This window comes from Paroedura picta, chromosome 3, assembly GCF_049243985.1.
Source record: "Paroedura picta isolate Pp20150507F chromosome 3, Ppicta_v3.0, whole genome shotgun sequence".
Taxonomy (NCBI): Eukaryota; Metazoa; Chordata; class Lepidosauria; order Squamata; family Gekkonidae; genus Paroedura; species Paroedura picta.
Window position 1 is genome coordinate 175,902,592 of NC_135371.1, and position 19,612 is coordinate 175,922,203.

Below are 19,612 nucleotides of genomic sequence, written 5' to 3' on the forward strand. Positions count from 1 at the left end.
ATTCTCTCTGACGAGGAGCGGCTCAAAAATGAGAGCCCAGATTGGCCACGCGGAGCCACTGGACCACGCTGAGAGCCCTCCTTCGGTGGGATGCTGTGGCTTCCGCCAGCCTCCGATGTGAGCTGTGCCGTGGGAGGGAGGCACGTCCTTACCTCCATGGGGTAGATGATGGTTTGGGCGGTGGCCCCTGCCAGTGAGCCAGCGATGAACCTCTCCTGGACCCTCAGGGTCTCCTGCTGGCCGCGAATGGCCCGCTTGATCTGCAGGGGGAAGCAACGGGGTTGAGACCCTCCAGTGCCCTGGGCAGGTCCCCCCTTGACCCCCACAGATTAAGGTAGGAGCGAGAGGAGCTGCATTGTGGTTTTGCACCTGGGGAAGGACTGTGCATTGTTATGGGGCTACTGGGCAGTTTATTGACTTAACTCATACCCTGCTTTTCACTCAAAGTAGCATCCCTCATTCCCCATCCCTCCATTTTATCATCATAACAACAACCCTGTGAGTTAGGTTAGGCTGGGAGCAAACTTCCATGGCAGAGCAGGAATTCAAAGTTGGGCCTTCGAGTATCTGACAAAGTCAGCAGTGACTCCCGAAAGCAACTCCCCTGCCATGAATTGTGTTGGTCTTTAAGGTGGAGGAGTTGGATTTATATCCCACTTTTCACCACCTGAAGGAATCTCAAAGTGGCTCACAATTGCCTTCCACTTTCCACAACAGACATCCTATGAGGTAGGTGGGGCTGAGAGAACTGCTTTAACAAATCCAACAGGACTGTGACTAGCTCAAGGTCACCCAGCTGACTACCTGTGGGGTTGGGAATCAAACCCAGGTCTCCAGATTACAGCTTGCCGCTCTTAAACACAACACCACACTGGCTCTCCAGGATTCTGGCTCTTTGGTGACTGGAGAGGTGAGCCGTGACTCCCGGCAGGTCTTACTCTGTCACCCTTTAAGGTGCTACTGCAGGCTTTCTCAGCAGGGGTTTGGGGAAGCCCGGGGGTTTCTTGATGGCCCTGGAAGGTTTCCCAACAGGGAAGGAGTTCATTTTTCTATACTTTAAAATTTAAAAAAACCTAATTCAGTATTTTTAGCACGGTGGGAAATCAGCCCAAGCTGTAATAAATGATTGTTTCTAAACTCCCAGAACAAAGATTCCAGACTCCCTTGAAGAAAAGAGGGTCTAAAATAGACGGACCTAAGGGGGGGGGCAGGGGGTCCATGCAGGGGAAATGCTGTACTTGATGAGTTCACAGTCTTGTGTTGCAGATGGGCTTGCCAACCTCTAGGTGAGGTCCGGAGAGAGCCAGCGTAGTGCAGTGGTTAAGAGCAGCCGCTTCTAATCTGGCGAGCTGGGTTTGATTCCCCGCTCCTCCACATGTGATCTTGGGCTCATCACAGCCCTGTTAGGTGCTGTTCCCACCAAACTGTTCTCTCAGAGCTCTCTCAGTCCCACCTACCTCCCAGGGTGTCTGTTGTGGGGAGAGGAAGGGAAGGCGATTGGAAACTGCTTGGAGACTCCTTCAGGCAGTGAAAAGCGGGGTATAAAAACCAACTCTTCTTCTTCCCAGAATTATGACTGACTCAGACTACACAGTTAGGTTACCCTGGAGAAAATGGGTGCTCTGGAGGGTCATAACTGACACCCCCCCCTTGAAGTCCTTCCTCTTCATCCACCCACAAATCCCCGGTGGCTGTGCTGTTTGGAAATGCCGGCAGTGTGCCTGGCCAGGCCAAGGGTCAGAGGCATCCCCACGTTCTACCTGCTCATAAGCCATGAATTTGATGGCCGATTCCGGGGCGATCTTCAGCACGTTGATGCCGTTGCCCCGCCACAAGGACCGGAGGCCGCCCTCCCGCACCATCCCCTGCAGGCCTCCCCACACGTTCATGCTGTTGTTCTTGGAGGCATGGACCTGCGGCAAAGAGAAGTCACACAGTCAGGAAAGGGAGCACTGGCCAAGTTTCAAGCAGACCCAGCAGCGTCTGGGTGAGGCGTCTGCAGACTTTTTGAGCCCGCAAGCACCTTGGGAGTTCTGACAATGGGGGGGCCACAGCCACAAAATGGCTGCTACAGGAGACGAGAGACAGCCACAAAATGGCCGCTCCAGGAGATGGGAGTCAGCCACAGAATGGCCGCTTCAGGCGACGGGAGATGGCCACAAAATGGCCGCTTCAGGAGACGGGAGACAGCCATAAAATGGCCGCTCCAGGAGACGGGAGACAGCCACAAAATGGCCACTCCAGGAGACAGAAGACAGCCACAAAATGGCCACTCCAGGAGACAGAAGACAGCCACAAAATGGCCACTCCAGGAGACGGGAGATGGCCACAAAATGGCCGCTTCAAGCGATGGGAGGCAGCTACAGAATGGCTGCTTGAGGCGACAGGAGATGGCCACAAAATGGCCCCTTCAGGAGATGGGAGATGGCCACAAAATGGCCGCTTCGATGGGAGGCAGCCACAGAATGGCCACTTCAGGCAACGGGAGATGACCACAAAATGGCCGATTCAAGCGATGGGAGGCAGCCACAGAATGGCCACTTCAGGCGACGGGAGATGGCCACAAAATGGCCACTACAGGAGACAGCCACAAAATGGCCGCTTCAGGAAACGAGAGACAGCCACCAAATGGCTGCTCCAGGAGACGGTAGACGGCCACAAAATGGCCGCTTCAAGCGCTGGGAGGCAGCCACAGAATGGCTGCTTCAGGCGACGGGAGACAGTCACAAAATGGCTGCTGCAACTTACTCAGATCACACCGTGAAGAATCATGTGCTGTGGTGGCAGCTGCTGCCAAAATAAAACTCAAATTTCCAGTGGTCAACCTGAAGCCCCCACCTGGACCTGTCCGCTTTCTAAAAATCCCTTGGCAAGCACCAGGAAAGGTGTTGGCAGGTGTCGTGGTGCCCATGGGCACTGTGTTGGGTACCCAAGATCCAGGTTAGGAAATACTTTCTGAAGCTGACAATGACCATCTTTCCCCATGAATCTGCTGCGTGACCATCAGCGGCCTCTTTAAGACCAGCAACATTCCACGCAAGGCGTAGGCTTTTGTGTGCAAGCACGCTCCGTCAGAAATGCGACCGCAGGCCACCTGTCCAGGAGCCCTCTCAGGATGCGCCCCCCTCCCCCGTGGCCCATTTGGCAGCTCTTTACCTGCATGAAGACTTTTAACCGGTCCAGCGGGGCAGTTCCCGTCCTGGAGACGGCGCCGGCCATGGCTCCAGCAATGAGCTGCTTCCACCACATTCCGGTCTTCTTCTCCTTCTCGGAAAATTCATCCGGGACAGTAAGGCACTCCCCAATGTCCAGCACCTGCCAAAGAACCCGACCAGAGTTCAAAACCACAGGCACCTCTTGCGCTGAACGGCTCCCATCTTGCAAAGAAAAACTAATCGGAAAGGCATCACGGGCCAGGGCCAGATGGCCAAAGCGTTCTTGGTCTTTTTAAAGGTCGGTTGGAGTTTCTTGATTCGTGGGGTTAGGAAATCGTGCACCGTGAGGACAGTTTGCCACGTGCTACCGTCAAGTGCCCCAAAATAGGCAAATTCAGAACTTTAGGTAAAAGATTCTGTAGTTTATTTTAGGAAAAGAACTTACTGGAACACGGCATTGCGGAAAAGCCCCAGGGTGCTTTACAGGTAGGTTTCAAAGTTCAAAGGACTCTTTATTGAGAGAAGCCCCCCCGCCCCACAGCAATAAAATATTCCGTTCACACAGACCAGGTCTTAGCGCCAAAGAAAAACACAGACTGCAGGTAACACCTCTTAAGTGGGGAAATGTCAGCCTAAACCTGTCTGCCTCTGCAGAGTCTTCTTCGGACATCTCCTGTTCAAGTGCTGACCCCGTACGTGAGAAGATCAGGCTACACCACGCTGCCTTCCCTTCGCAGAGACTATTCACTGCCCTTATACTTTTAATACCCCACCCAATGTGCAAGAGAGGGCCTCATAAGAGGGTTTTCAAAAAATTGTGGGAGAAATTGAAGGCAGACCTAGCTGGGGACTGGAGATCTCCTACAATTCATCTCCCAACAACTGAGGTCCATTTCCCCGGAGGAAATGACAGCTTAAAAAAAGAAGAACAACAGATTTATGCCCCAATCTTCTCTCCCCGAAGGAGTCTCCAAGGGGCTTACAATCACCTTCCCTTCCTCTCCCCACAACAGACACCCTGTGAGGGAGGTGGGGCTGAGAGAGCTCAGAGAGAAACTGCTCTGACAGAACAGCACTATCAGGGCTGTGATGAGCCCAAGGTCACCCAGTTGGGCTGCACCAACCCGGATCATCAGGTTAGAGGCTGCTGCTCTTAACCACAACATCATTCTATGGCATTAGGGCACCCCTGAGTTCGCTCCCATCCTAACCCCCTTGGCTCCTCCCAACTGTCCCAGAATTCCCTGTCCCAGATTTGGCACCCCTAAGTCCACTTAGGCCGGCGCTCTGGCTGGGGGTGGGGGGCTGGCATCGGCAGGACTTTTAGCTCAGTTGCTCAACAAGGAGCTTGCGTCACCCGTCAAATGCAGCGGGAATGAAATGCCTGCTCCTAAGAGCCTTTTTCCTCATTTTTCCCACCACGAAGCACTTGAGACTCCTTACATGCTTCTTTGAAACGTCTTGTCTGTAAACACCAGTCCTGCCCTTCCTGTAATCTCATCAGCACTGTGACTTCACCGGCATTCCTCACTCATGAGTGGGGCTCAAGATGCAAAAAGAGGCATCAGAGGCGCGGAGGGGGGGGGAACGGGGGGGACGGGGACGGAGCTGATGCCACCTCCTCTCTCTTTCTCTCTCGCACACGGACACCTTATATCTGATGTCTCCAAGGGTGGCCAACTTTGGGGTGGGGCTTTCCTGGAGATGTGGGGGTGCAGCCTGGGGAGGGAGATCAGCAAGGTATGGGGTTGCCAACTGCAGGGGGGGAAATCCCTAGAGATTTGGGAGTGGAACATACGGAGGGAGGGGTTTGGGGAGGGGGGCCCACCTTCCAAAACAGCTATTTTCTGCCTTCGACAATGAAGGAAGTCCACAGGAAGAATTCCTGTGAAATGCAGTGCTGGGGGAGAGTTTTACGGAACCCGTGGACCACCAAAAGGACCAGTCGGTGGGCTGTGGACCAAACGGAGCCTGAACTCTCCCCGGAAGCTATGAAGACTCACCTGAGGATCTTGGCATTTCGTCATGGGATGAGAAGACAAGACTCATTGGATGAGGCAATCATGCTATGAAAAGTTGAATGCAGCAAGGAAAGGTGAAGACCACCCAACACGAGAGCCAGCGTGGTGTCGTGGTAAAGAGCAGAAGGCTCTGATCTGGAGAACTGGGTTTGATTCCCCACTCCTCCCCCACATGCAGCCAGCTGGGTGACCTTGGGCTAGTCCAGCGGTGGCCAAACGGTAGGTCTCCAGTTGTTTGTGGACTACAATTCCCACAAGCCCCACCGTTTGGCCACCTCTAGTCACCGTTCTCTTGCAGCTGTTTATGCAGAACAGTTCTATCAGAGCACTCTCAGCCCACCTCCCTCACGGGGAGCCTGTTGTGGAGAGAGGAAGGGAAGGCAACTCTCAGCTGCTTTGGGACTCCTTTGGGCAGCTCTTAACAGCATCAAGGAAGCCGTGAACCACAGTTTGCCTGTGCTATCTCCAGGGGAATTGATCCCTGTAGTCCATAATTCAAAATCTCCTGGCTGGGAGCTTTGAACCCCTACTTCTTAGGGGAGGGACCTCAGAAGGGTACAATCCTCTGAAGCACCTGTGTTCTCTGTTGTCTGGGGATGTGATTCTGGCAAATCTCCAGCTCTCACCTGGAGGCTGGCCACCCTAGAACCAGTTCTGCCATGGCATCTTGCAGCTCCTGGGCCCTGCTTGCTCCTCACTCTTTGGACTGTGACTTCCAACTTGTCGTTTGGTGGATCCAGACACAGACCGCTGGACGGCTCTAGTGACAAAGAGGAGCGCCAGAGCTAGGAAGGGAGGACCGTCTGCTGCAGGCTGCAAAATCTGCAGGCACCAAAAGAAGTCCCGTGGGGAGTGATCCTAAGCAGGGGGGTCCCAAATCTTCTCCCAGTCTATTTAGATGGGTCTTACTCTCAGGCAAACATTCTGCTCATTCATTAAACCATTCACAGCCTGGCTTTCCTCATTGTTATGATAATTGTTGGAAGAGCATTTCCAGCTAAAGCCCAAATGAAATAACAAACCCTAAATCTCTCCCTCTCTCTCTCTCTCCCCTCCCTTAAAACATGTTCTTTGTGTTCCACAGCTGAGCAGACACCCAACAGACACCCAGCAGCTGCCGAGAGGAGACTGGGGAAATTACCTTTTTCCTTTCTTTTAAGGGGAAAAGACTCCCTTCAGGAAAATGGAAGGAGGAAGGTGCTGGAGGGACTAGAGGAAAGGCAGGGAAGTCAAATCCACGTGCCAGAGGCGACCAGGAGGGCTTGGAGGCGCATGCAGGGTCCCGTCATAAACTAGCACATGGAGACAGAGGAAACCAAGAAAGAGGGTGCAAAGCTGGACGCAGGAAATCCGGAGTGACTTGGATTTCGAGGCTGCTGATGGGCAGGAGGGAAAGAAGGGATTTTGCTCCAGGGGCAGCTGCAGTCGGCTCTACCCTGCTGAGGCCCCCCAGGACGGGCTCCCTGCTTTGGGGGCACCTGTACGTCAGCGTCCCCCCGCTCCGGCATCTCCAGCAGAGGCACCTCTCCCAGGGTCCTCGAGGGGCCACGGTGGCCAGGGCCCTCCCAGAAAGTGGAGAGCTCTTCCATGGCGGGTGTGCCGGGGAGGCACCCAGGGTGCTCGAGGAGCCTTCTGCCCCAGACGCCGCTGACTGGGTTGCAGGGCCTCCCGGTCACAGAGACGGGGCAGGAGCGGAAGGAACCTTCTCCGTCGCCAGGCCAAGGCAGAGAGTGCCGGAGATCAGCCAAGAGGAGCTGGAGTCCCAGATCAAATGAGAGCCGCCAGGTGAGAAGGGGAAGGATCCACTGGGCAGCTTCTCTGGGAAGGATCCGCTGAGCAGTTCTCCTCCAGGAAGGATCTGATGGGCAGTTCTCCTCTGTGGCTGCTGGGCATCGCTTCCTTCTTCCTTTCCCATGGGGCTGGTGCAGGAGGCTGCCCAGTGGGTACACCCCCTCCTGGCACAGACCGGTCAGCCTCTGCCTTTTCTTGGTCCACTGCCCAGCGTGGGTAGGTGGGGTCACTTTTAAATATACTTGCTAATCTGCCCTGTTCCGATCTGCTGAGGAGATTAGCCCGGCTGGCATGGGCTGGCGAAGAAAGAAGGCCTTGGCAAATGCCCAGCCCCAAGATCAGAACTTTCCCTGGCCCCTGCAGAGCTCAAGATGGAAGAAGGCACGCCATGTTTGACTCCAATTAGCAGGAAAAGGGAGGCTCTCTTAGGGATGCCAACCTCCAGGGGGTGGCTGGAGATCTCCTGCAGAGGAATGGATGCTGAAGATGAAGGAATTGGCAGAAGTTAGCTAAACTCATTGATGTGATCAGAGAAAAGACAATATCTGTAGTCAGTGCTAACTGGGAATCACTTTTTGAACCTTTGCAGGAAAAGGGGAGGAAAAATGTACTGACGGTTGGAGGTTTTGAGGATTAAGGGGGAGGGAAGCAAGAATGCTTTGATTTATGGAATAGATTATTAACGAGAGCATTTAGAATAACAGAAAAGAACGAAGATCTTTTTGTTGTAATTTCAGAGGAAGTAATTGGCAAACAAACCGGTCAGTCCTAGAGGAGATCAGCCCTGACTGCTCCTTACAAGGCCGGATCCTGAAGATGAAACTCAAATACTTTGGCCACCTCATGAGAAGGAAGGACTCCCTGGAGAAGAGCCTTATGCTGGGGGCGATCGAGGGCAAAAGAAGGGGACGACAGAGAATGAGGTGGCTGGATGGAGTCACTGAAGCAGTCGGTGCAAACTTAAATGGACTCTGGGGAATGGTAGAGGACAGGAAGGCCTGGAGGATCATTGTCCAGGGGGTCGCGATGGGTCGGACGCGACTTCGCACCTAACAACAACAAAATTGGCTTGTAATTTTAGATTAAGTGTCAGGTTGGTCATGGTATATATGTTGCTAAGAAATGTGGAAGTCCCATTAGTATGTTTCTGTAACTTTTTATTTCTCTGAACTTTTATTTTTCTGTTCTAAATTTTTTAACATAAAAATACTAACTTTAAGGAAAAAGAAAAAAAAAAGAAATCAGGTCTCCTGGAGGGGGGGGGGGAATGGCTGATTTGGAAGAGGAACTCCATGGCCTCATGCTCCGTTGAAGTCCCTCCCCTCCCCAGACCCATCCCTCCAAAATCTCCAGGTATTTCCCGTCCTGGAGCTGGCAACCCCTAGATCTGTGGGGAAGGAAGGGGCTTGTTCCCCAAGAAACAAGCACAGCTGCCAGGTTAGGGTTGCCAGCTTTGGCCTGGTAAATTTACCCTCTGAAGCCGCCTTTTTCTCCAGAGGCACTTGATCTCTGCCGTCTGGAGTTCTCTTGTCCTTCTAGGAGACCTCAAGCCAGCACTGGAGGCCGGCAGCCTTGCTGGAGGAAGGCCAAGCTGGCAGACAGCAGCTCTGGAGGCGTCTTTGTTCCAGGGCCAACGTCCTTGCGCACGAGCCAGAAATCGTGAGTGTCCCTGGGAGGTTTGCTTGTTTAACCATCTACAACCAGAAAGCGTCTCTGAGCTTTACGGCAGCATCGGTTTTAGCCCTACCCCAGCCTTGCTCAACCTTTTTACGACTGAGAAACCCCCAAAATGTTTTTCAGGCTTTGAGAAACCCCAGCAATACTACAATCGTGCAGAATATGGTTGGGAAGCGGAGCTGTGTACGCGCCCACCCCTCTAGCTCTGTGTATGAACCGGTAATCCCCATTTCATTGTCTCTGAGGAAGTGTGCACACGGAAGTTTATTCCTCAAATAAAACTTGGTCGTTCTTAAAGGTGCCGCTGGAGTCAAACTTTGTTCTGCTGCTTCAGACCAACATGGGGGCCACCTGAATCTAAATCCAGAGCATTTATTAGCTGCCAGAGACTCAGAACCTGATCCTGGACTTCTCTTTGTTGTCGACCAAGATCACAGGAGATCGTTTGCCAGGGAACAAATGAAGAGAAACTCAGAATCATAATTCTAGCCCTCTTCTCCTCTTTGTCCCAAGGAAACCCTGACATCTGGCTTTCCCAAGCCGCCATTCTGTTGACGATGTGAGGACGCAGCTGACAGAGTTGGTGGACTAACGCTCTTTTCAAGCCAGGATTGCAAAATCTCTGTAACTAACTATCTTTTCCATGGAGAAGAGCCTAATGCTGGGAGCGATCGAGGGCAAAAGAAGAAGGGGACGACAGAGAATGAAGTGGCTGGATGGAGTCACTGAAGCAGTAGGTGCAAACTTAAATGGACTCCGGGGAATGGTAGAGGACAGGAAGGCCTGGAGGATCATTGTCCAGGGGGTCGCGATGGGTCGGACACGACTTCGCACCTAACAACAAACTATATTTTCAGCTTGGAAGATCTAATAGCAGGAATTCTATGGTATGCACATCCATAAATCCAATAGTCTCTGTGTGTGCAATTCGTGGATACTTAAATCTGAAGACTGGGCCCATTTTTCAATTTTTGACGTTTAGTGACTCACTCTCCTCTTTCTTTCCAAAGTTGTTTCTCTTCTAAATAAAACCTTTATTCTTTTAAGCAGCTTTGCATATTTAAACTCTGCCAACAGTGTCAGGGAAAGGAGGGAGAAACATAGAACTCCCTGTTTCCGTAGAATGAGGGGGGGGGAATAGGAAGCAACGCCGTCGGGATATGAACTCACCGTCGAGTGTTTCCAGTAATGGACGATCTCCTCCATGTTCTCCAAGGGGTTGAGGATGAAATGATCTCGCCATTCGTGCCAGTCGATGGTCATGGTGCCGTCCTTGTCTATGCTGCAAAGGACATGATGAATACTGCAGTGAGGGTGTGTGTGTGTGTGTGTGTGTGTGTGTCTGTGTACCCACAAGGGACCCCAATGCTCCCCAGGGAGGACAGACGCTCAGTTCACTGAGGAAAGTAATGAAGAGTGACACGAGACACACACAAACACACACACAAAACTTAAAGGGCAAGGAAAAGAAAAAAGCCCAAGTTCCAGGTTTGCCCGCTCTGGTTGGGAAATCCCTGGAGGTTTAGGGGCAGCCTGGGAGGGTGCTCTTTGGGGAGGAGCTCAGTGGGGAAGCAATGGACCCCCCAGGTGGGGGCGGGGGATACCCTGGCTCAGGGCCCCTCCCACTGCTTCAGGGCTATCACAAAGTGTGTGCTTGTGTGTGTTGGGGGGGGGGAGAACAGCTGCCCCAAAGGGTCACTGTCATTTCTCCCTCCTAGTCTCTATGGTAGGGAGATTATCCCATGTTCTCCAGAAGAACTGGTTTCTGTACACGAGTCCAGTTGTAATTCCAGATGTCCCCTATGGTAGAGCATCCCCTGAGTCTTAAGGAGGGACCCCCACCCCACCCAGCTCCTCTCTGCCACTGGCCAGCTGACTGGTGATGGGAACTGCCCCCCTCCGAAACAGACAAGAAGATGGAAATAAATGTGTCAGTTGGAAGTAACATCGGGAGGGGAGATGCTCTGGTCTTTGGGCAAGGCTAATTCTGCCACAGAGGTTTTGCCTACAGCTGGCAGAGGCTCATGGTCACTGTAGTCCATAGACATCTGGAGAGCCACAGTTTGGCCACCACTGTCAGGGGCTCATGGGAATTGTAGTCCATGAACATCTGGAGAGCCACAGTTTGGCCACCCCTGTCAGGGGCTCATGGGAATTGTAGTCCATGAACATCTGGAGAGCCACAGTTTGGCCACCCCTGTCAGGGGCTCATGGGAATTGTAGTCCATGAACATCTGGAGAGCCACAGTTTGGCCACCCCTGTCAGGGGCTCATGGGAATTGTAGTCCATGAACATCTGGAGAGCCACAGTTTGGCCACCCCTGTCAGGGGCTCATGGGAATTGTAGTCCATGAACATCTGGAGAGCCACAGTTTGGCCACCCCTGTCAGGGGCTCATGGGAATTGTAGTCCATGAACATCTGGAGAGCCACAGTTTGGCCACCCCTGGTCTAAACCTATTGCTTCCCAAGGTCACAGCCGCACACAAGGTGAGCGTGGCTACCCCACTCTAAGTAACTGAGAGGCCCGGCAGATTTGGGGGCAAGGAGAAACAACAGTTCAAGCCTCACCTGTGCAAGATTTTCTCTGCTTGCTGCAGGGAGATGTAAACTCCCAGGCTGTGGAAGGTTTGCTGGATCTCGGAAACATCAATCTGGCCTGCGGGGAAGGCAAGAAGACAAAACGATCAGTCTGGGGAAGTTGGGGGAGGGAGGGGAAGAGTCCAAGATACTGAGGGACCCAGAAAGGAGTCCCAAACGTTTTGTTTTTTTTGAGTCTGTGGACACCTTTGGAATCCAGACACAGAGCAGTGGTTGCAATCATAAAATGGCTGCTTCAGGAGCCACGAAATGGCTGCCACGGGAGGTGGAGCCAACCACAAAATGTCATGGAGGGAAGGTTACACATAACTGTAATAGTAACGCTGTAACATTTCAAGCGGAAGCACTGATTAGTTGGATGCCTTTTAATCTAGACGGCCAATCAGAAGACCTGCTGGGCAAACGCCCCGCCTGGCCCCTCCCACTTTCTAAAAGCACTTGTTGGGCTCCAAGGTGTCGGCGGGGGCCGTGGGGCCTGTGGGCCCCACGTTGGGGACCTGGGTCTAGGAGAAGTGGGGGAACAGAAAGGATTCTTGGGGGTCCCCTGAGAGGAGGACAGGAGGCGTTTTCTGACCTTCATGGGCAGAGGGTTGAAGGCGAGAGAAGGGACAGGAGAATTTATGGGACTCCTTGAAAGGTAGTGGTGAGCAGGGAAGGAGAGCCAACACAGTTGGCCATGCCAGCCTTATAGATTCTCTCACTGCTCTAGAGCAGGGGTAGTCAACCTGCGGTCCTCCAGATGTCCATGGACTACAATTCCCATGAGCCCCTGCCAGCAAATGCTGGCAGGGGCTCATGGGAATTGTAGTCCATGGACATCTGGAGGACCGCAGGTTGACTACCCCTGCTCTAGACCATGCCTAAAACAGCAATGTATCGTATTAATTTGCAGTTCTGCTCCATCCTTCCAACATGCACTCCCCCATCCTCTGGATAAAATGGCAGCTTTTGGAACAGGATTTGGCAGCATTACCCCCTGACGGGGTCCCATCTCTCCCTCTGCCCCACCTGCTCAGCCAACCAAATCTCCAGTGACCAATCAGAAGCCTTGCTGAGCTCAAACGGGCAGCTTCCCCGGAGAAGATGGCTTCTTGGGAGGGTGCCCCATGGAGGTCCTTCCCCAGGCTGCATCCCAAAATGTCCAGTGGTGCCATCTCAGTGCCAGCAATCCTACTCCCCCATCCCTGCCAATGACTGCGGGAGGGGCGGGGCTGGCCACCCTAGCTTGGACCGACCAGGCAGGAATCAGAAAGTTCTGGGGAGGGGTGTGTGAAGACAGGAGGCTGCTAAGTGAGGAGGCGAAGTGAGTCTGAACTGCATCACAGCCCAGCTTGGCAGACGGCACCACTTGGAGGAAGAGGCGGAACAGAACAAAGGCGGAACAGAGCTCCCCCCCCCCTCTGCAGGGACACGCTGCTCCCCTCACACACACACACACACACACACACACACACACACACACACACACACACACACACACACAGCAAGCAGACAGCTCAGTTGAGCCCAGGGTTGCCGACGGTGGATTGGGCCCTCCTGGAGACAGGGAGGGGATACAGCCTGGAGAGGGAAGGGTTTGGGGAGCAGAAGGACCCCAACAGGCTGTAATGCCAGAAGGCTGGCCTGGAGCCAGAAGCTGGAGTTGCATTTCAGCTAAACATTAGGAGAAACTTCCGCACGGGGAGAGCGGCTCCTCCATGGAACGGGGAGAAGGCGGGCTCTCCTTCTTGGGAGGTTTTTAAGCCGTGCCTGACAGCCACGCTGATTCTAAGAATTTTGGTGAGAAGTATTTTGGCCCTCCTACTATGCCCAGAGGGGGCTGCTGGTGCCCCAGAAAGTGGGCACAGGGGCAGGTGGCTGGGCCCTGCCTCCTAGTCAGTTGCATCTCCCTGTTAAGAAAATGGGTACATTTCCAGGTTATGGGGGTGTAACAATGGGGTCAGAAAGGAAAAAGGCCTGACCCAGGGATGGGGGGGGGGATGGGGAAACATAGCCAGTCTTCCGGGCCTGGAAGTCTCAAGGCATACAGGACACAAGGCTGCCAACCTCCAGATGCAACCTGGAGATCTCCTGGAATTACAACGAATCTCCAGACAACGATCGGTTCCCCAGGAGAAAACGGCTGCTTCGGAGGGTGGGCTCTAGGCCTTTATGCGCCTCCCCCAGCTCTTCCCTGCCCCCCCCATATCTCCAGAAACTGCCCAACCTAGAGCTGGGCACCCTACCCCCATGGTGTGGTCACAGGCAATAACGGCCTGTGGGGAGCGCTGATGGTGGATGCATTCTTTGCTTGAACACAGCTGGGGATGAATGGCCTTTCTGGGAAACCAGTTTCGGAGGGGTCCAAGGGTTGCACTGGGATCCGGGAGCCCCAGGTTCAAATCCCCACCCTGCTGGGCGACCTCAGGCCAGTCACACACTCCCAGCCCAGCCTACCTCATGGGGCTGTTGTGAAGACCACAAAAAAAAGGACAGAATGATGCAAGCCACTCCCATGGAAGAAAAGGCAGAATATAAGTGATGCAAATAAAGAATGGAGAACATTTGGGGCCATCCAAGTTCAAAGGACAACGGGGGGAGGGGGAGGGGGAGGCTTCTCACCATCCTGGTTGCGATCCAGGCTGTGGAACATCAGCAGCAACTTCCGCTCCCGCTCCTGGAGGTACCGGGCAAACTCCTCAAAATTCAGCTCCCCATCGCGGTCCGTGTCGCCCTCACGGAGGATCTCCTGTGGGCAGGGGGCAGAGCGGGCGTGAGGGAGAGAAGCGGGCAGGGAGACACGGAAGCCAGCTGGGATTCGGGAGCATTGGCACAGCCGGTGCACAAGGGAGGCGTCACTCTGGGCAGGGCCCTTAAAAAGCCACCTCTCTCCTGGCAGCGCAAAGACCCCGGAGGGGGCCGAGGCAGCAGGACCCTGCCCTAACTGCTCTTGGTCACACACTGCAAACTTCTCCGAGGAGAAAACAGCCACTAGCAAAGATGATGAGCGCACAGAATGCTCAGAGTGCACCTGGGGGGGGGGCACTGCCTAGAGATGCGCCAGTGCTCAGCCTGAGGTGAAGGGATGGAAAGCCCCTGCAAGGAAGCCCAGACACGTCCTTGAGTCTCAAAACTACTCCCGGCTTGATTCTTGGAAAGAGACATGTGCAGCCTCTTTTGGAGGAAGCTCCCGGCTGCTCTCCCTAGCCAGCGCTTCCCCCACATTCATTTCGTGCTTCAGGACAGCGAGGCTCACTCAGGGGCTGGGAAGTCACGTGTGGCTCTTGGGCATGCCACTCGTGGCGCTTCTGAGCACCGTTCTCCCCGTGTGCCGTCTGCGCTGCGTTCCAGGAAGGTGCGCACTGCCCTTGCCTGGAGAGAAGGACGTTGAGAGGGGACATGATAGCCCTCTTTAGGTATTTGAAAGGTTGTCACTTGGAGGAGGGCAGGATGCTGTTTCTGCTGGCTGCAGAGGAGAGGACACGCAGTAATGGGTTTAAACTTCAAGTACAACGATATAGGCTAGATATCAGGAAAAAGTTTTTCCCAGTCAGGGTAGTTCAGCAGTGGAATAGGCTGCCTCAGGAGGTGGTGAGCTCCCCCTCACTGGCAGTCTTCAAGCAAAGGTTGGATACACACTTTTCTTGGATGCTTTAGGATGCTTAGGGCTGATCCTGCGCTGAGCAGGGGGTTGGACTAGATGGCCTGCATGGCCCCTTCCAACTCTATGATTCTGTGATTCTGTGAATGCCAAAAGCTCCTGCAGGGTGTGGGACTAGATGGCCTCTATGGCCCCTTCCAACTCTATGATTCTGTGATTCTAACACCTGGAGCTCCATGACCAGATCCCGGCTCTATCAAAAAGTTTGGAGCAACGGCACAAAACAAAACCCGGGAGAATCGGCAGGAATCCAACAATTGGGATGGGGGGGGGGCGAATTTCAGGCAGATCTGCCCTCCTTCAGTGCTCAGGAAACGGAGTGCCGGAAGTGAACGCTCTCCGCAAGAGACACACAGAAGTGCAGTCATCCCATTCTCCTCTGCTACCTTCGGCTTGGCCACTCCCCCAGGGGCACCAGCCTGGAGAACCTCCGGAACGTCAACTCCCCTGAAGATCCCACTAAAATGCATCCCCAAACCTGTCATCTCCTGACACACACCCCCCCCCAATTCTCCCCCAAATTCCCCCCCCCCCCAAATTCTCCTTGCTGTTGCTGGCCAGGCAACCGAATTCGCCAACGGGAACGTGCATTAAAAACCTCCCTTCGCTCCATTAGGGCAGGGCCCAGCTCCCTACGAGCTGGGTTAGGGAAGCATCCGCCCATCAGGAGCCCAAGGAGGGCTCCCTTTTATTCTGCTTTGTGACTCTTGTTCTCCCTTGCACTTTGACCGGGATTGGTGCCTCTCTCTCCCCCTCGCACTTTGACCTTGGCTCTGCGACTCTCTTTTACTTGGTGTTCTGAATCTCTCTCCTGCTCACACTTCTGGCTGGTTCTGTGACTCTCTCTCCGCCTCGCACTTGTTTTGGTGAACCTCTCCGGCTCACACTTGTACGCGACTCCCCGGCTGGCTCGCACTTCTCCTTGGATTTGGGACTCTCCCTCCCCCTTGCAGCCCGTTCGTCCTGCGCCGGCAGCGGGAGGGTGACCTGAGACATTTGCAGAATGCTCTCGTGATGGATGTGAGCGGGACTGGGAGGCAGACGGGCCTCAGGAATGTAAACACAGCAGGGTGAAAACAGATTCCGGACTTGGAACAATCCCCCAGAAATGCCAGACGGGAAGACGAGGTGGTTCGGGCTCCTCATTCCAGCTCAGTCTAGAGAGGGGCCGTCAGCGTACACGACACCCCTTGTGACTGATGGGATTCCTTTGCCACTCAAGTGCTTCGAAGGGGTCATGAATCAGGAGGGTGCCAGGGCTGCAGGATGACTCAGGAGACCCGAGTTCGAACTCCCGCTGCCCTATGAAGTGTCTCGGCCCAGCTGTTTTCTCTCAGCCTCACAGGACTGCTGAGGGGGAAATGGAAACGGAAGAGGGGGCCGCAGGGGACCCAGGGCTCCTCAAGCCCCCAACCTTCTTGGTCGCAGCAGAAGAAAAAGGAAGCAATTGCCCCACAGGTGAAGCAGAAAGACCAGGCCAAGGTCTTTCCCATCCCCTCCTGCCTGGTCCTTTCAACTGGAGATGCCGGGGATTGAACCTGGGACCTCCTGCCTGCCAAGCAGAGGCTCTGCCACTGAGCCAGGGTCTCAGGCCAAGGTCTTTCCCATCCCCTCCTGCCTGGTCCTTTCAACTGGAGATGCCGGGGATTGAACCTGGGACCTCCTGCCTGCCAAGCAGAGGCTCTGCCACTGAGCCAGGGTCTCAGGCCAAGGTCTTTCCCATCCCCTCCTGCCTGGTCCTTCTAACTGGAGATGCCGGGGATTGAACCTGGGACCTTCTGCCTGCCAAGCAGAGTCTCTGCCCCTGAGCCAGGGTCTCAGGCCAAGGTCTTCCCCATCCCCTCCTGCTTGGCCCTTCTAACTGGAGATGCCGGGGATTGAACCTGGGACCTTCTGCCTGCCAAGCAGAGGCTCTGCCACTGAGCCAGGGTCTCAGTCAAGGTCTTTCCCACCCCCTCCTGCCTGGTCCTTCTAAGTGGAGATGCTGCTGGGGATTGAACCTGGGACCTCCTGCCTGCCAAGCAGAGGCTCTGCCACTGAGCCAGGGTCTCAGGCCGAGGTCTTTCCCATCCCCTCCTACCTGGTCCTTTTCACTGGAGATGCCGGGGATTGAACCTGGGACCTCCTGCCTGCCAAGCAGAGGCTCTGCCACTGAGCAACAACCTCTCCCCAAGAAAACCTCTTTTAGCCTAGAAAAGATTTGCCTTCCGACTCATGCCCAGTCCTGGGTGTAATCTGTGGAGAGGCAGAGACCAACTGAGATGAACATGGCAGGATTGGGATTAACATTATTAACTGTGTATCCCATAAAATGTTTCTCTTCGGAGAGCTCTCAGAGCTCCTCACAGAAAAGGCAATTATCACAGCAAGCGCGTTTCAGCTCCTGGAGAGACTTAGGATCAGTGGCGTATTTTGCAGTCAGGAAGAGGAAGTCTGAACGGCCACTTCCTCTGAAACCAGCATCTCGCCGTTCATCCCTCCCATAGTCATTGTCCTTAAATGTCACTCAACTAGTGACGCAACTAGATTCATAGGTGTGGATTGCACTATGTTTGTGAAAGCAACTGCAAATAACAGTGGTCCTACAGAATAAAAGAATCCCAAAGAATTTATCGTGCACGAACTCATGCTGTCCTAGTTATGAATGTGCTTTCTACAACAAGTGAACCTCCACATTCCGAGGCAGTCTGACCCAGCAGGGCTCTTCCGAGGGTCTTCTCAGGGGAAGGCCTCGGCCTCCCTGCCCTGTGGCTGGCCCTGCAGAGGAACTGGCTGGCCCCTGGGTGAGACGGGAGGCTGGACTGGAGGGACCCTCCCTGGCCTGACCCAGCAGGGCTCTTTGGAGGGTCTTCTCAGGGGAAGGCCTCGGCCCCTCTGCCCTGTGGCTGGCCCTGTAGAGGAACTGGCTGGCCCCTGGGTGAGACGGGAGGCTGGACTGGAGGGACCCTCCCTGGCCTGACCCAGCAGGGCTCTCCTGAGGGTCTTCTCAGGGGAAGGCCTCGGCCTCTCTGCCCTGTGGCTGGCCCTGCAGAGGAACTGGCTGGCCCCTGGGTGAGATGGGAGGCTGGACTGGAGGGACCCTCCCTGGCCTGATCCAGCAGGGCTCTTCTGAGGGTCTTCTCAGGGGAAGGCCTCGGCCTCTTTGCCCCGTGGCTGGCCCTGCAGAGGAACTGGCTGGCCCCTGGGTGAGACGGGAGGCTGGACTGGAGGGACCCTCCCTGGCCTGACCCAGCAGGGCTCTTCTGAGGGTCTTCTCAGGGGAAGGCCTCGGCCTCTCTGCCCTGTGGCTGGCCCTGCAGAGGGACTGGCTGGCCCTGGGCGAGATGGGAGGCTGGACGGGCCTTTTCCCTTCGGACGGGGCTGCCGTCCCACTGCCCAAGAGGTCTCATCCACCCCTGCCAGCTGAGACCCCACGGGCAGAGGGCGAAAGCCAATGAGGACAGGATAAAAATATCTGCGGGCGCCATGAGCAAGACCTCTATTTATAATCCCCGGAGGTTTGTTTGGGCACGACGTGCTCTGATAACCGACGCTTTGCTGGACTGACGGGGGATTTTCAGGGCCTGGATCCAGGAGCCGCTACTTTTCTTCTGTGTGTGGTGTGCGCAAAAGCTTTAGGAGGGTTTTGTGGTTGTGCTCACCACCCTGTGCCAGAATGTGCCAGAATGTGGTGCCCACAGGCCAAAAGCGGTGGGGGGACCTGGTTTGGCACAGAGAAGGGCTCATGAGCCGGGCCACCCACTCTGGGGCGGGAAGTCCCTGGCGATCCGGGGGGCAGAGATTGGGGGCATCACAACAGCGAGATCAACTTCCGGAGGAACCGTTTTCTGGAGAGGAACCAATTTCCTTCATTTGGAAATCAGTTGTAATAACCAGAGTCTTTTCTTCTGGGATTAATGGGTAGAGAAAATGAAAAAAGTCCTGGGACCTCCTGGGTCACACAACCCTCTCGCTCCTCCACTGTCACCTGCCACCCCCTTGAACGTTCACAGAATCAGCCTCTCCATCAGAAGGCTCTCCAGCCTCTGCTTAAAAATCTCCAAAGATGGAGAACCCACCACCTCCCGAGGAAGCCTGTTCCACTGAGGAACCACTCTGACTGTCAGGAACTTCTTCCGGAGGTTTAGACGGAATTTCTTTTGAATTAATTTCATCCCATTGGTTCTGGTCTGTCCCTCTGGGAGAAGAGAGAATAACTCTGCTCCATCCTCCATATGGCAGCCTTTTAAATACTTGAAGATGGTTCTCAGATCCCCTCTCAGCCGTCTCCTCTCCAGGCTAAACAGACCAAGCATGATACAAAGAAGAGTGAACTGACTCTACATGGTTTTGAGGATGAAAGGGGGGAGAAAGTATGAGTTTACAGAAGAAAGAAGGACCTCCTTTATGCATAACAATATGTTTTTGATAATGTTATTGATAAGTAATGTATTTTCTCTGTTGACAAAATCGGAAGCCTTTTTATGTGTCTTCTCTTTTCTTTTCTCATTAGTTTTATGCAGTTTTTTCAATGGTATATCGCAAAATCTCCAATAAGAGTTATTTAAAAAATAAACATCTCCAGCCACTGCCTGGAGGTTGGCAAGCCTGTCAATGCAAGAGTCTCCACCTGCGAGAGGTTGTGGGGGTCACCTGCCCCCCAGTCGAGCTCTCTGCCTAGGGAGGCCCTTCCCAGCAGCCCGGAAAAGGGGCTCGGGTGGCCAGGCAAAGGAGACCCACAACCCAGCC

General features: G+C 54.3%; 1 protein-coding gene across 1 annotated transcript in view; it reads right to left on the reverse strand.

The window, feature by feature from the left end:
• The window catches only part of LOC143833716 (mitochondrial adenyl nucleotide antiporter SLC25A23-like), a 34,768-nt gene that overhangs the window by 9,682 nt on the left and 5,474 nt on the right, over positions 1-19,612 (reverse strand). Inside the window, exons 2-7 of the mRNA XM_077329841.1 lie at positions 13,846-13,972; positions 11,215-11,302; positions 9,815-9,926; positions 3,157-3,315; positions 1,761-1,913; positions 153-260 (exon numbers count right to left, since the gene is read on the reverse strand). Of these exons, the coding sequence (XP_077185956.1) occupies positions 153-260; positions 1,761-1,913; positions 3,157-3,315; positions 9,815-9,926; positions 11,215-11,302; positions 13,846-13,972 (747 nt within the window). The remainder of the gene's footprint in view (positions 1-152; positions 261-1,760; positions 1,914-3,156; positions 3,316-9,814; positions 9,927-11,214; positions 11,303-13,845; positions 13,973-19,612) is intronic.